General features: G+C 48.8%; 1 protein-coding gene across 1 annotated transcript in view; it reads left to right on the top strand.

The window, feature by feature from the left end:
• The window catches only part of LTA4H (leukotriene A4 hydrolase), a 128,888-nt gene that overhangs the window by 79,042 nt on the left and 32,765 nt on the right, over nt 1-17,081 (top strand). The window contains exons 9-11 of the mRNA XM_076067106.1: nt 2,326-2,466; nt 4,167-4,190; nt 4,743-4,813. Of these exons, the coding sequence (XP_075923221.1) occupies nt 2,326-2,466; nt 4,167-4,190; nt 4,743-4,813 (236 nt within the window). The remainder of the gene's footprint in view (nt 1-2,325; nt 2,467-4,166; nt 4,191-4,742; nt 4,814-17,081) is intronic.

Raw genomic sequence — 17,081 nt, forward strand, 5'->3', positions numbered from 1 at the left:
TGTCTTTTAGACTGGGGTTCGTAGTACAAATACAAATTAAGTAACAGAAAAATTAAACGGATATAGGGAGGTAGTAGGTAGCTGTGTGCATTTCGGAAGTGATTGTGAGAATGAAGTTAACTCACTCTGTTACCAGGCGCGTTCTTTAATAGATTGTACAAACTACGTTGAAGGAATAGTTAAGTCACCGTGAGTAAAAAAAAAGACATGGATTCTAGAAGCATAGATGATGTGTGCATTCCTCTGTCGGTCAGAGTTATACTTTTTTATTATCTTGTAATAATCTTCTCACCTTTTTAATCCGATTGAATGTCGAAGATGCTTGATGGTTCATCTCGATTTCTTTGAGGCAACTTATAAATGCCGACCGGTGTGTTGAAGAGTGAATCCACAACATTTACTATTTTTGAGTACGACGTTTTGCTGGTCATTACATACAGCATCATCGGGCAAATTGGGCTAAAGTAGGGAACTATTTTGTCTTTTGTCAACGTGACACTTTTTTACTGATTGGCCGTGTTGGGTGGTGGAGGGTTACGACACATTTATAAATAACGCGATCTAACCCAACAACTTTATTATTAATATTATTGGTCGCAAAAGCCTACGTGTTAAACTGATCTGTAGATTTTGATTTAAAGCTTTCGTGACTGCAGTAATTCATATTCTTAGTTTTTTTCGGTAAAGTCACGTGACTTTACCGAAAAAAACTAAGAATATGATCTGTAGATAGCAAGGATGTATAATTAGATTGTTTTGGGTGTAATTTTTTATATTTACGTAACCCTGAGCTTTCCTCAATGTCATTTCCTGAGTGTAATTCCTTAATGGAATTAAGGAAAGCCCATTTTCACGAACCACTAAATAGATTCACCTAATTAGACTTATTTCACCTGCCAATCACAACCAATCAACTCGAGTTATTAAACTGAATCACGTGCACGATTGTGCTGATGACGTCACAGCACCTGCTGAAGGACCTGGGTCAGGAAGCCCGTTGACGCGATGAGAACTGAGCTGCTGTTCACGCCTGATGATGCTGGATGAAATCTCCCAACCAAACATTGGATACAATTGTCAAAATGTTGCTTGCTTTTTTCAACATTTTTCTGATTTGCTGAAAAAAACTAACCAATTGCCACATTTGCCCATCACGTGACAACTTGATTTAATTGGCTCTGTCGGGTGGTGGAGCTTTACAGATAAAAAAATAATTGACATCATATATACGCGATGCAATACAAAATAAACTAATTATGAATCATGATATTGGTCGCAAAGAGCCTGCATATAAAATGTAGATTACTAGTTGCAGAAAATGAAAACGTATATGGTGTGAGTGAGTCCCACAATTTAACGCCATAGTCATGTCAGTGTGCCTCCTTGCTCTCGTGACAGTTTCGCTACATCGGCTACATCGGCAGTGATGATCCTCCTGACTTCGACAGAGCAGTGTCACTTCGCAACACGTTGATACAGGGTTCATCGGAGCAGAGTATATTGTCGCATGTTTTAACCGTCACTTATCAGGGCCTGACCAATTAACTGCCTACACCAAGCGTAGTCTTTGTGCCTGTCCACGAATGCGACCTTGTCACACACGCGGTAACATGTTCTTGTTGTCACGTACAATCGCTTTTTTTTTTCTAAAGCACAGTCGCGCATCGTCCCATGTTCAAAGCTGTTCGCATATCTGACCTTTAGCCGGGCGGTGGTGGCGCTCGCCTGCAATCCAGCGCTGTGGAGGCGAGGGTTGGTGGACCACACAGATGTCATGAAACTCGCTTCCCATGGGCGCTGAGCAACCATACCCCCTCCCCTGCCTTGTCAAGAAACTCAACTCTGTATTCGATGGAGTGTTTCCCCCTCGCATTCATCGGTTTTCAATGGCAGTTTCGGTTTCCTCCCACATTGAAACACTCATTAGTCGACCGTTAACGCCTTCACACAAATAGGACCACAGAGCTCGGGCAATTATTAGTGCCGGATCACCAGCTGGCTGCTGCTGCTACCTTCCCGCTTGTCCATGGCTCCTCGTCGCACCTCTGCGTCATTCCCCCTCTGGCGAGAAGCGAGCCAGCGAGTGAATGCTGTGCGTGCGGCAGCGCGTTTCACGAGCAGAAGTGTGTCGCTCGCGTATATTCGCTGAACGCCTCTGGCTAAACCCTGCGAGTCGGATACACGCGGCGCCGTCCCGCAAACGCGAACCTCGGCAAAAAATGCGACGACCGCTGCCACGGGGGCCGCACATGCGGCCGACGGCCCGCTGGTGACGGGCCGCCGCCGGCTCTCACGGAGGGCCGCCCCCCCCGTCTGCGCCGTCAGACGGAGACGATGCTGACGACGGCGGAGGAGCTGGTGGGGCCGTACGTGTGGGGCCGCTACGACCTGCTCGTGCTGCCGCCCTCCTTCCCGTACGGCGGCATGGAGAACCCGTGCCTCACCTTCGTCACGCCCACCGTGCTGGTGAGCCCCCCCCCGGAGCACGCGGCTTGCGTGCTCACGATCGTAGGAATAATAATAATAGCAATAGAGTACATTTGATATTGGTGTCATGCATATTGCGGCAAGGATATCATCACGAGGGAAGGCGCTGTGTTTGACGTGCACAGTCTGCGGTAGATTTGCAGTCGCAGGCAGCGTTGCTCTGCGCGATCCCAGTTTGCGGTGGAATTTTTTCCAAATTTTGAAAAAATCCGGACCGTAACGCCCGGCACACGATGGCCTACTCTCTTCCAACGACGTCACGGAATCCTTTTTGAACGTCCACTGTGAAGAAGACTGGGTGGGTTTTACGCATCTGCAGCAACGGCCAGGGTGGCCTGCCGGGGTTCGAGCTGTGAACGTCTGCAATGAGCAGTGAGAGCGCTACCCATGATCCAGGTCATCGTCCTGCGTGTCACTGACCTTGCCTTACCCTCTCCCGCTGTTGGGAGGGAATTCCAAAGTCGCACTGGGTCAACATTTCCCAAGCTCTTACTGCTTTGCTCATTTCATTTGTACATTAGAGTAGATTTCACTTATTTCAGCAGAAAGGGCCCAGTTAGCTGTTTGGCTGTATATGATGGGCGTCCTGCGACGGTATGTACGTACGTTGAACTTCTTTCGCACCGTACACATAGTCAACTTGGATAATGGTAGGGGTGGAGCAGGGACAACAAACTAAACACCAGAAGCAGGTACAGATGTTATAAGCACAGATCTTAGTTGCAAGCGTGGTTACATAGGTCGTGATAAAAGCAGTAGGTATCAGTATGTGTTGCACATGCTACCAGTTGGAAACTAAAAAACATTAACAGGACTACAGTAATAGCCCGGTTTACGTCGGGGATGCTTTCCTGAAAGGCGCGATGACGAATATCGAAACGACGTGAATCAGAGCGATCACCAAAACACCGTACGTAAATAATGTTTTGTGCTTTACAGTACATTTCTCTACGCGAGGCGCAAAATAGTTTGCGTACAAGGTAGGCGGAGGCGAAGGCTGAGAAGCGATGGGGTAACGAGAATGGACGGACGATGCTGTCGGCGACGTAAGCGTGGGCTGAGTCGACACAAATCGGGTAGCAACGGTGTTGATAAATTAACGATGTATTTGCGAAACGACATTAAGGGGGAGACGTAAACTGGGGTGTCGCTCGATCTTCTTTTACGAACGAGAATGAAGGAACAAAATGTAATTTAATAAAGCAAACACAATCATTGTACCGGGCATTTTAAGTGTGATCCACGAGTGGCCACCATACTAAGACGAGTGTGTCGCTGGTGGGACACGTGACATAAGTGTAGATTTAAAACGAATTTACTTTAGAACTGATTTTTGTTTTTAATTTGTCCGTCCCCCGCACCTCCAATTAGCACGGTTGGCTACGTACGGTGTGAAAGAAGTTCAACATACATACATACATTACCTGTTATTACGATGGTGCTGAGGATTTAATGACGACGATGATGATGCTGATTAATACATGCGAGGCTAATGTTTCATATATCTAATTTAAAATAGCTTCTGCACTGTGCATATAACGATACAATATTTCATAAGATAAGAAGTGCTGATGTGCTCTTAGTGACATTATTCCACATGTCATTATCAGCCGATAAAATCACATTGTTTTCAAATTAACGCTTCCAATAATTATTGTTTTTTTCGTTCTTTCTTTTAGGCTGGAGATAAGTCGTTGGCTGGAGTAAGTACATAAACCTCTTTCAGTCACTCCTTTATGACAACATGCTGCATCTTCGATACACTTACTTGTTCCTTGTCTGTTCACAATAATAATAAAGGGGCCCTTGTTTGTAGTTAGTGGCCCTATACAACGTATCAGGCCTTGGGCACCCCCTCATGTGCCGTGCCGACCTTCACGGCCACGATGGTGAGCTGTTAACTACCACACCTGGTGTACAGGAGGTCGTCGGTTCGATCCCGACCCTGACGCCTGTATATTTGGAGATTGCATGTTCTCTCTCGATGTAGTCTAATGTATTTTTCTCCGCGTCCTCCGGTTTTTCCCTCCACATTTAGAAACGTGCGTTTAAGAGTATTAGGTTGCTATACATTTCTACATGATAAGCCACTTCTTTGTGTTATCAATTGTGGCCAGGTCACTTCTGAAAAAGAGCTACTGTATTTAGCTCAGTGGGCCTTACCTGGTAAAAAAAAAGATGCTTGCTAACATCACTTGCCCGAACAGAATGTCAAGGCTATATGGGCGATCTTTGTCTTTGTTTGTTTTGGTCAGGTGGTTGCCCATGAGATCTCTCACAGCTGGACTGGCAATCTGGTGACCAACAAAACTTGGGAGCATTTCTGGTACGTGTGTGTTTTTCCGCACGTGTCTTCTCGTGTGTCGTAGTAGGGGAGCGGTCGTGTAATGGTCAGCGCACTGTGCTACGAACCCGATGACCCAAGTTCGATTTCTCACTCACGACCAATAACCGGTAGTATATAATTGAACCGGTTCTGGACCTCCCCTAGGTTATCCAGTGTGGCTTGATCACCCATTCCCTCGTGTGCAATGCAGGCCTTTGTAGGTTCTCACAGTTTGTTATAGGCTACATGGGTGATCTTTGTGCAGTATTGGTAGTCTGAGCGAGTAGTCGCATTATGCTTATTGTGCTGCATTACAATCATCACGACCTGGTTTTGTTTCCTGACCATACAAAACTTCCCAGGTCGACCCCACGCAGCACAAGCATCAGGCACGGTGTGTGAACATCACCTCCGTCTGCTGTGCCGTCCTTAATCGGCGCTCACTACCATCACTTCACGAGCATCACCCGAATGTATCACCTTGCGAATAGCGAGGCAATACTGTGTGTAAAGCTAATTGGGGGGTTATTGTGTCTGTCCAAGTTTGAGTGTCTGCGTGTTTTTAATTTGGGGAATGATCCCCCCCCCCCCTTCAGCCTTGTAGGCTGGAGGAGGAGCTGGGGGGTTAATTCTGTTAAGGAGGACCTATTAATGCTCCGACAGCATTTGAGACACGATGGTGAGACCCAGTGCCAAGGACAGCCAGTCCACAGTTGACGCACCACACCAGGTGCGACGTTCAGGCTGAGTCAACCTGGGGGGGGGGAGTCTGGGGACAGATTCAGATTACAAATGCCACAGTAGGTGGTAGGAAGCCAAAAATGTAGTTTTACAACCCACACCATTATCCCATTGTTCCAGGTTCAGTTACTGGTCATGAGCAGTAGCATTAGCAGTTGATTTATTGTAGCGTTGATGTTTGCTTCACGCCCGTATATATTAGAACTCCACTTATCTGGAATCCCCTTACTTATTTCTGAGGGTTACTCATTATTATCTGAGAATTCTCTTATCCACAACCCCATGCGGTCACGTGTGTAGTGTCTTAAAAAATGACTCGCACGGACACGTCGTAACAAGTCACATGCTTACACTTTATTCACCTATTCTTGCACCAGTTGTAGGCACTCCTATAACTATCTATACGGTCACTTATGTTTAATTTCTTCCCACTCTTATCTACCTTTCACCTCGCTTATCCTGCACTCAGCAGCTCTGCTATCAGCGACTCCGCACGCAGCGTCCCCACACGCAGCGTCCCCACACGCAGCGTCTCCGCACACAGCGTCTCCGCACACAGCGTCTCTCACACAGCGTCTCCGCACACAGCGTCTTCACACAGCGACTCGACACACAGCGTCTCCGCACACAGCGTCTCCGTACACAGCGTCTTCACACACAGCGTCTTTGCACACAGCGTCTCGACACACAGCGTCTCTCACACAGCGTCTCTCACACAGCGTCTTCACACACAGTGTCTTTGCACACAGCGTCTCTCACACAGCGTCTCCGCACTTAGCGTCTCCGCACACAGCATCCCCACACACAGCGTCTCCGCACTCTGCGTCTCAGCACACAGCGTCTCCGCACACAGCGTCTCCGTACACAGCTTCTCCGCAAACAGCGTCTCCGCACACAGCGACTCCACACACAACGTCTCCGCACTCTGTGTCTCCGCACACAGCGTCTCCGCACACAGCGTCTCTCACACAGCATCTCCGCACACAGCATCTCCACACGCAGCGTCTCCACATGCAGCGACTCCGCACACAGCAACTCCTCCCCGCACACAGCGTCTCTCACGCAGCGTCTCTCACACAGCGACTCCGCACACAGCGTCTCCGCACACAACGTCTCCGCACGCAGCGACTCCGTACACAGCAACTCCTCCCCGCACACAGCGTCTCCGCACACAGCGACTCCGCACACAGCGTCTCCACAAACAGCATCTCTCACACAGCGTCTCCGCACACAGCGTCTCTGCACGCAGCGACTCCGCACACAGCGTCTCTCACACAGCGTCTCTGCACACAGCGTCTCCGCACACAGCGACTCCGCACACAGCGTCTCCACACAGCGTCTCCGCATACAGCGACTCCGCACACAGTGACTCCGCACATAGCGTCTCCCACACAGCGTCTCTCACACAGCGTCTCCGCACACAGCGTCTCCGCACGCAGCGACTCCACACAGCGTCTCCGCATACAGCGACTCCACACACAGCGACTCCGCACACAGCGTCTCCACACAGCGTCTCCGCATACAGCGACTCCGCACACAGTGACTCCGCACACAGCGTCTCCGCACACAGCGTCTCCGCACGCAGCGACTCCGCACGCAGCGACTCCGCACACAGCAACTCCACACAGCGTCTCCGCATACAGCGACTCCGCACACAGTGTCTCCGCACACAGCGTCTCCACACACAGCGTCTCTACACACAGCGTCTCCACACACAGCGTCTCTCACACAGCGTCTCCGCACACAGCGTCTCCGCACACAGCGTCTCCGCACGCAGCGACTCCGCACACAGCGTCTTTACATCTCCACGGTTGGCCTCACCTACGCTCCCTCAGACCCGCTCACCCGTCTGTCCCGGGCGGGGGGATCAGCCAACACCCGCCCGGCAAAGGTGTGAGGGTTGAGGTGCTGTTGACGGCTGGAGCGACATCGGCGAGATGTCTTCACTCTTCCTTCCCTGCAACAACTCCCACTCCACTCACGCACACACCCTTATATCTCTTTGATAATTATCCGAGACCTCTCGTGCGTCTCTTTAAGCTCTCGCCAGGCTAGCGCCTGTTGGCCCATCAATCAACCCTTTATCTCCCGTCTCCCTGGCAACACCTCCGGTTTCAACGTGCACAACCGGTCGACCCCGTTTGTACCTGCTTCGCCTCTTAACAACTGGCGGTTTGTCTGTGCAAACCTCATGTTGCACACGCGCACCTGTTTGCCCTCAGTTGCGCTCAGTTAACTGCGCACCACGTATTTCACTCCTCTACACGTTTAATTGTGGAGGACTGGTTTTCACTGTCCTTAACATTACGAGCTTTAATATTTTTTTCCCCATCAGTTCATTCATAAGTGTGCATTGCAAGATGACGTAACTGCCACGTGTTCCATAAGTAAATATGGTAACTTAAATATATTAATGGAAATGAAGACATTTTATTTTATAAATGAATGTATCATCGCTTGACTTGCAGGATCACTTGATAGCCTAAATATTGGCAGTGTGACTAAAGGCAAACCAAGATTAGGATTTCTCTGCGTGATGTTTGCGGTCTTTGGAGTGGAGGACTGAAACGTGAAATTCGTATTTTGTACCAACGTGTTTACCCGTTGGGTGTGGCTGTTGATGCACAGGGGTCATGACGTGTAACACAGTAAACATTTTCGAGTGTTACGCAGAAGCTCCAGGAATAATGTACGTGACTCTGGAAAACAAATTTGAAAGTCATTGGGCAATTACAGATGTGTAGCGGCGTGACAGGAAGCCTTCACCCGGGCTCGTAAAGCCCACTGAGCAGAAGCGACTGGGTCACAAATGATAGCTCAACGAAGTGGCTTATTGCGTGGAAATTTATAGCAGGCAAATACTGTAAATGCATGTTTCTAAATGTGGTGGGAAAAACCGGAGGACCTGGAGAAAAATTCACCAGGCCACAGGGAGAGAGAGAGACATGCAAACTCCAAATACACAGGCAATCAGGTTCGTGATCAAACCCACGACGTCCTATATACCAGGCGAGGAAGTTAGCATTTCCACACCATGGCGAACATTATTTCGGGACTGTGTGTTGTCTTTTTGTAGTTTGGGACTGTTCTTGTTGTTTTGCTGCCTTGTCCAAGCTTGCATTTATTGTAAAATAATCGACAGGAGTTGATATACTTTTGCAAATCGAACTTAGATGCTTCAGTTATTTTTATTTGTTTATTTTTCGTGACTTTCTAACCGTTCCTATACTTTGCATTATTGTTTTTTATTTTGTTATTGTAACTTTCTCACCCACCGCATACTGGACAAATGTGAGGGGAAAAAAAATCTTCATAGATCATCGGATTCCCCCTCCTGCAGTCTAAACCATAAAGATTCTGATGTTTTTCGTTTGATCAAACGGTGTAAAACGCACCGCCACGTCACGTGAGAGCCCCGTGTCGTCGGTGTTACCCGAGCCATTGTTTACCAGCGAGTTCACTGGCACGACTCGTGACCCTCTGAGCCGCAGGAACATGGAGAGCCACTTTGTGGCTCAGAACTTAAAGCCTTGGAAACAGAAGGACGGCGTATTCACGATCGGGATGTGGATTGAAATACAACTTCCATTGAACCCACTTACTGGGGTTAATCCTGATGCATGGGGCATCTAAGGGACACGGTGCCATCGCGGGCACCGTGTCCCTTGTTTCACACCTGATGACGGTTGCTTGTGTTGTGATCGAAACGTCGTGATCTATTATTTTTTCTACCTATGTTACTTTACCGTAAGAACCAAAGAGTATAAACTAAAACTGTTTTTATTTTACCAGTTAAAGCCCACTGAGCTACAAAGCTCTTTTTCAAAAAGCAACCTGGGCCACAAATAATAGCTCAATTAAGTGGCTTATTACGGGGAAATTTAGAGCAGTCAAATACTCTAAAAACATTTTTCTAAATGTGGAAGTAGAAATCCACGCACCCACAGGGAGAGCATGCAAACTCCAAATATACAGCAGGTGTCAGGGTTGGGATCGAACCCACAACATCTCCTGTATACCAGGCGAGGTAGTTAACAACTTGCCACCGTGGCACGGGGTGTTTATATGATTCACTCAGCTGCATCGCTGTACAGTCTGCCTGAGACCAAATCTTTCTGAGCGCATCCGATCTCGTCATATCTCAGGCTTTAAGCATGGTTTGACCATCATTCGATTCATAACTAGTTTCTTTTGGGTTTGATTGCGTCAGTATAAATATATGTCTTAATGATAACCCTCCATCATTCGTCAGAGCCAATCAAGTCAAGTTGTCACGTCATGGGCAAATGTGCCAATTGATTTGGTTATTCATCAAAGTGGAGGAACGTTGAAGAGAGCGAGCAAACTGTTGACAATCTTGTCACAGGAGATCGCATCCAGCATCATCATGTGTTAGCGCAAGCTCGATTCTCAATGAGCTTTAATACCCACGCGATCTGACGCAAAATAAACGAATTATCAATTGTAATGTTGGCCGTGAAAGCCTACGTGTAATGTTGACCATGATTAGCACTTAAATGGGAGACTACCTGGGAATGCCAGGTGCTGTAGGCTTGCACGGTGAACAGAAATGTGAGAATTATTTCTCTAAACTCTCTGTGGGTTTTCGTCCGGTGCTGTGGTTTCCTTGCACATTGCCAAGCACTCGATTGTGAAACTGGCCCAAATACCCCAATGCAGGACCCTCCTCAGAAAGAGTCTTGAGTCTCTGCCAGGCTTTTTTGGATACATCGAAGGGCATGAATGTTTTTTTCTTTTTCAAACAGGGATTTGGTGGTGTTCCTCTCCATCGGTGGACTCGTGCCAGTGGTGGAAATCGCTCATTCTTATCCTGGGGGAACCAGTATCTCAGAATGAGAATATTTATTTCTACTGGAATAATCTGATGATCTACAGAGCTCTTTTTCACATATTTCCACGAGGGGCAGGTCAGAACTTTACAACAACAAACAATAAAATACAATTGGAGTGCAAAGTATAGGAAAGGTAAAGAAATCACTTTAACAAAAATTATAAATAAAACTAAACTATTTTTTACTTCATCAAACAAATCTTCATAGGGTGACAGGTTTTGATCTTCCACAAAGTGGTTCCCATTTTACTTGACCCCAGTGGGATGATGGACTGAGTCGACCTCCTGAATTGAGCTCTCCCCCTTGTGATTTCGAGCCAATGACCTGAGTGCCGCTGCATGTTCATGAACCAAACGTATTTTGCTCGATGCTCCGAGGTCTTTCTTGAGGCTCGTGGTCCTGGCCATTGGGCAGTTGAGTATTGACTTGTTCTCATTGTACAGCACTCGGCGATCGGTTTATTATTTCACTTGTGGAATATTTTGAAGCTCCATAGTGCTGTTCGTTTTTGCTACGGTATTCTAATACCACTTCACGCCGAAGCTGTGAACCTTGAGCTCTGTGTTACGAGAAGATTCGAGGCACATGCTTCTTTCCCTGGGGTGGGGGGGGTTAACAGCATGCAGAAACTGTAGGCCACATCTGAGAAGCTCTGAACGTACACACGCCGCTCATTACGTTTAAATTAGGGAATCACTTCATGTTAAATTCAAGCCGAGTTTGTTGAGCATTGCGCAACGATTTCGGAGTAATCAGAGCCTCTGTTGAGTGTTTTTGTGGCTCATGGTTCTGTCTGGTTGCCTGGTGACAAGAAACGTATTAACCGTGGCCTACCCTAATAGTCGGGTTCGTAGTTAAGTTAAATTTCCACCATTTACTTGGGGCAGGGGTGGCCAACCTGTAACAGACCGACCGCCAAAAAAGTACCCATGAGTTCTCTAAACAGCCAAGTGTATATGTGTATAAGTGTGTGCATTCATATTGACAGTTTTCAGCACAGCACGGGAGACATTCATTATTCTTTGCTACTTTGGTAGCAGGCAGGTTCTACGTTGTGCTCCTCCTTCGAGAGAGCCGGGCGCGGTGGATTAAAGAGCCGGGCGCGGCTCGGGAGACGTGTCCAGTCGGGCCCACTGCTGGCTTCGGGTCTCCACAAGAGATGAGCGCCGCGCGAAGCTCGTTTCAAGCAGCAAAGATACCGTGACTGCAGCTGGCGAGCAACATTTCGTGTCTGCTGCTCATAATTTCCAGCGGGGGCCGTAGCGCGTCCGCACTAACCACTACGTCGCCGTGATGGGTGGGCTTCATCAGTAACGCGGTAAACAGATTATCCATAAATGAAGTGTGCAGTGGCCAAACTGAGCTGCTGTTGAAGTCGGCGACAGTCAGCAAAGTAGACTTCTAAATGAGGCTTTGCTGGGGAAAACGGACTAATTGTCACACTCAGAGAGACAATAGTAGAATTACGTGGGTTTGTGAGTGCTCAAGAACCCGAGGCTCCACGTGAAAGTTTGAATGACATTGGGCTGGCACAGGCGCATCGTCACAGAGGTTGACGTTTGGATCGAACTGGCCACAATGACAATTAAATTATGAATGTTTGATGGGGTGCCAGAGTGGGGTTGTGGGGTCGGCCAAAAGGGAGATGGGAGCTGTGATGATCGATAGCAGCTGTACAGAACCACGTTGCTGCTGGTAAATTAGAAAATTGGTTTAACTCAACATTTGTTTAGGTGCGCAATGACATCCTTCTATAGATATCGTTCATCACTGGTATCACGAAGGGATTTGGGTCCACATCACAGCAGGCTGTGTGCATTGGTTATCCGAAAAAAAATTGGACCACACCACCGTGGCACAAAACCCAAGCTGCCACATTTGTGCAAAAATTTCCGCAGAGCGACAGAGTGCTCCACCGACGCTGCCCCCAATCAGCGGCAATATTGGCGTCTAACGGAAGATGTGCACGTGCGCAGGCAGGCAGGCAGACTGGCTGGCAGCAGAGGTGGCAGATAGGTCGGCGGACGGCTAATCCGTTGATGGGCGCAAGTAGCGCCGCAGCTGTCGCGGAGGAATCCGGCCACGTGCGGCCGAGAGAGGAGAACGCGAGATAGGGGGGTGATCGTTTGGTCGCGTCGAGCCGGCCTCCCTCCCCATCAGGGCAAATAGAGACGGGGGCAAACAGTGGGGCTTTTTGAAGCGGTGCCGGCGCACGCGTTGTGTTTGCCCTGCGCTCGATAAACACCCTTTGTCGGCCCCCTCGGTTATGTAACCCCCCCCCCCTCTGGCGCCCGTTTATGCCACGGGGCCATCGGGCGGCACCTAAACGAGCGGCGCGTGCACGCCGCGTGCCCGCCGCACCACGCCGCACCACGCCGCACTATGCCACGCATGCGCCCGCCGTGTTTACGTCCCAGCCTGCCAGGGAGTCCGGCGCCGGGGCGTGGCTCGGCACCACCCATGCTGATGCGTCTGTCACCAAACGCTAATCCATTCGTGCCGTTGTCCCTTTTTATGGCCACCCTGTGCTCTATCGTGGCAGGTGTGTGGGATTCTTTATTTTTCACATTTTTTATTTCTTCACGTTTGTTGACAATTGTATGTTGAACTTTTTTTGCACCATACTTAGCCAACCGTGCTAACCGGAGGTTTGCATGGGTTTCCTAAACAATAATATCTTGATGCTTCCATCCTCTCAGCAATATGAATGGACAATTCTAGATTTGAAGTTTTCGTGACTGCAAGGATCCATACTTTTTGTTTTTTTCGGTAAAGTCACGTGACTTTACCGAAAAAAACAGATTATGAATGGACAACCCTGGTCGATCGGCAGGTTGTGTGTGGTGGGGTGAAGTGTGGGTACTCCTACCTCTTTCAAGAAGCCAGCGTGAAAGAATAAACACAATACCCACTGGATGTGCACAGTATGTATGTTAAACTTCTTTCGCACCGTGCATAGCCAACCGCACTAATCAGAGGTGCGGGGGAATGACAACAAACTAAACACAAAAAAGCAGTTCTAAAAGAAATAAGTTTTCGATCTAGATTTAAAAGTGCATAGCTCCAGCGGCTTCCTAATATCAGAAGGAAGATTGTTCCTGACGGCCGCAGAAGCGCATCTGAAGCTTCCACAGTGGGGTAACGGTCAGCACACTCGACCTGTAATCCACAAGTCGCCGGTTCGATTCGATCTGCTGGCGCGGCCGCGGAAACAAAGGGCGCAAGTTTTCCGAAATCCCCTCCGCCGCCTCCGTCCCACCCAGCGGTGTGAATGCGTGCAAGCGCAGTTGAGTCGATCCGCAGGCCGCTTGAGGTGGCCTAAATTGTGGGGCACCTCCTCTACTTATTTCCAAAATGTCCGGCTGGTGTGGAAGAGTTATCAAGATGCACGCTGAAGAGGTTTCTCCCGAGCTCATTCGAGAGCAGGCCCCTTCTGCCAGTAGTGGTGTTAGCGAGCAATTGCAGTGCTGCACCTTTACCTTTCATATTCCTATCCCGCAATCTAACCGGCATTGCTGTACAATGGCAGTTCTATCGGTGGTCCTGTATAGATAACACCCCACCAATAAACATCATCGTCCTTCTCGTATACCCCTCCCCGAGTTCAGTGGCTGATCTCCAGGATGGTTTGGGGGGGACAGGCAATGTTAACATAAAGAGGTTGTCTTGGCCGGTACAGACGATGCTACCTCTTCGGCTGTCCATCGCGAACGATGACGACCGCGGAGATGATGCCACCACAACCCCACACCGTCACATCCCTCCTTCTGCCGTACACCACGGCAGTTTGCACAGTTGACATCTGACCCATAGTTTTTCAGAGAAGAAATAACATCGGTTCATCTCCCCCATTCTGGTCAACGGCCAAGGAGAGGACGCAATTCTCAATGCTGGTAATTTCGACTGCGCGAGTTGACTTTAGACGGTCGTGGCCCAACTCTCGCCCGGTCTCTGACGTGGCTCAGCCGTGGCTCAGCCGCGGCTCAGCCGTGGCTCAGCCGCGGCTCAGCCGTGGCTCAGCGGTGGCTCAGCCGTGGCTCAGCTCAGGCTCATCCTCATGGAAATCCTGAGCACGGCTGGGACCACACTGAGACGGCTGCACGGTGGCTAGGAGATGTTAATTACCTCGCCAGGGATACAGAAGGGCGTTAGGTTCAATCCCCGACCCTGATACCTATATATTTGGAATTTGCATGTTCTCCCACCCCGTGGTCACATGGATTTTCTCCGGGTTTTCCACTTCCCCCTTAATATTTAGAATCAACATGTATTTAGACTACTTGGCTGCTATAAATTTCCACACAATAAGCCACTCCTTTGAGCTATCATTCGTGGCCAGGTCGCTTATGAAAAAGAGCTACATAGCTCAGTGGGCCTTACCTGGTCAAATAAAAAAGTTGAATTTACTTTAGAGCTGGCTCAAGTCAAAAGTGGCTTTGAGCCGGCTTGCTTGACCCAGTGCCAGGCCAGAGTCGGAACGGTGACGTAGAGTCTGCGACTGCTGGCGTGATTGTGATGCTGGATGTGGTTTGGTGGGGCGAGTGACCTTTTCAAGAATATCAATAACGTCTGTTTTTTTTCGTAGCATCGTTGTGGATCCAAATTGCATCGCACAATCGCCGAGAAACCGCAGACAAAGCTGGAAGGCAGCCAGGCGGTCGAGCTGGCAACAAACAATTGTGCAAGCTCTGCAGCCCTCTGGTTATTAAAATGTATTCGATCAATTAATCAGTGTTTATGCCTGTTGGAGGAAACCACCGCACTCGGACAAACCGAAGGGGACAACACTCTATGACATTGCAGTGAATTGCCGACACACGTTGCACTCAGAGCCTTTTATTTGACACCGCACCAACACTAGGCCCAGCTTCTTGCTTATCTCTTAAAGCTCGGTACTCTCCCCCGCGAACGTCCCCTCCCCTTGTGCTCTCCCCTTTTATCCCTTTCAAGCCCCTTCTCTCGAAACTTCTCTCACCGTCCTCCTTTCGGCCAATCCCCGTCCTTCTCCCTCAATGGCTGTCAACCGTCACCTCAACGCTCAACCTTTGCTTCTCCCCTTTTTCAGTTTGAACCTCTCCTCCAATCCCTTTATACCTTGCCTCCCGACCTATCGCTGTTGAGGCCTCTCTGCACCAATGGGAGGCCTTGGCCTACTTCCTGACTGTCTATCTGCACGTACGTGTGCTTCAGTGAGTGATCCGATGTCTCGGTCATTACACCGTGAAGAACTGATTAGATGATGTGTTGGTCCACACATGGCTGCACCGCGTTCGGGCGAGCGAGGGTATGGCGTGTGCCGGGCTCTTCGCAACATATGTGTGATCCACCAACCCTCGCATCCACTGTTCTGGATTGCAGGCTGTGTGCATAACCACCGTGGACTGGTAGGCGATCAGCTCTTGGTGTTGACACAGGGCAGTGGTGCCATTTTCTTTTCATCACCTTCACCTTACATCTGACTGGACATCTGTGAAAAAGAGCTTTATAGCTCATCGGATTCCTCCAGTATAAATAAATATTCTGAGTCAACAGTCTTTAATGCACATCCACGAAACTGTGTTGCTTGGCTGAGTGAATACATTGGTATGAATGTCGAATTAATCCTCAGGGCTGGCCTCGAACATGTAAAACATATTTTTTTTAAAGTGCGTATTATTTTACTTAATTATCGGTGACCCAACGAAATTATAATTCAGAACCCGTCGTTTATCTCGGCCCTGAGCCGGATATGTTTAGTTCATGATCTTGGTGCGTCTTCGCTTACGGCTCTTTGACGCATGGCCATTGGCTGTGGCAGGTGAGAATGATGCCGTCGTGATTTTTAAAAACGCCGCTTTGCAGGACACGTGGCCGGGGGCTGTTGACCAAATGCACAGTCGGCACATTTCGCCAATGTTTCTCACACGCAGCTGTTTGTAATTCTGACGATGTCGGCGAAAAAATCTTACGTCGGTAGTTATTGATTGTGCCGGTTTTATATTCCAGTGGTCGACATTCTCGCCCACTCGGCTGTTCTTCGCTGGGTTGATGGTTCGATGTGCCGTTGCGTCTGCCAGACATTTGTATTGTAGCAATTCATTTGGAGTAAGTGGATACGCCTTTCCAACGAGCTTGCCGGGTGTCACTGCAGTCGGAAAAGCGTGGATTTGAATCCTGGTTGGAGGTTGCCTGCTCATTATTGTTCCAGAATGAGTAAAGTAAAGACTGCTCCGTGGAAAGTGAGCAGCGGTGCTTGTGTGAAGATTAATGGTGCGTCATTGGTCATGGGGCACCATGGTGGCGAGGGACGCCAATGTGCCAAGATGTTAACTACCTCGCCTGGTATACAGGAGGTCGTGGGTTTGATCCTGACCCCTGCTGTATATTTGTAGTTTGCGTCTCTCTCTGTCATCATCATCACGGTGGCTAGGAGATGTTAACTAACTTTTCCTGGTATACAGGAGGTCGTGGGTTCGATCCCGACCCTGACGCCTGCTGTATATTTGGAGTGTGATTTTTCTCCGGGTCCTCCGGTTTTATCCCTCCACGTTTAGCATCAACGTGTGTTTAGAGTATTTGGCTGCTTTAGATTTGCACAGGATAAGCCACTTCGTTCAGCTATCGTTTGTGGCCAGGTCGCTTCTGAAAAAAGAGCTATATAGCTCAGTGGGGCCTTACTTGGTTAAATAACTATA

Source organism: Petromyzon marinus, chromosome 14 (assembly GCF_048934315.1).
Source record: "Petromyzon marinus isolate PM22_M1 ecotype Great Lakes invasive population chromosome 14, UKy_Petmar_22M1.pri1.0, whole genome shotgun sequence".
Taxonomy (NCBI): Eukaryota; Metazoa; Chordata; class Hyperoartia; order Petromyzontiformes; family Petromyzontidae; genus Petromyzon; species Petromyzon marinus.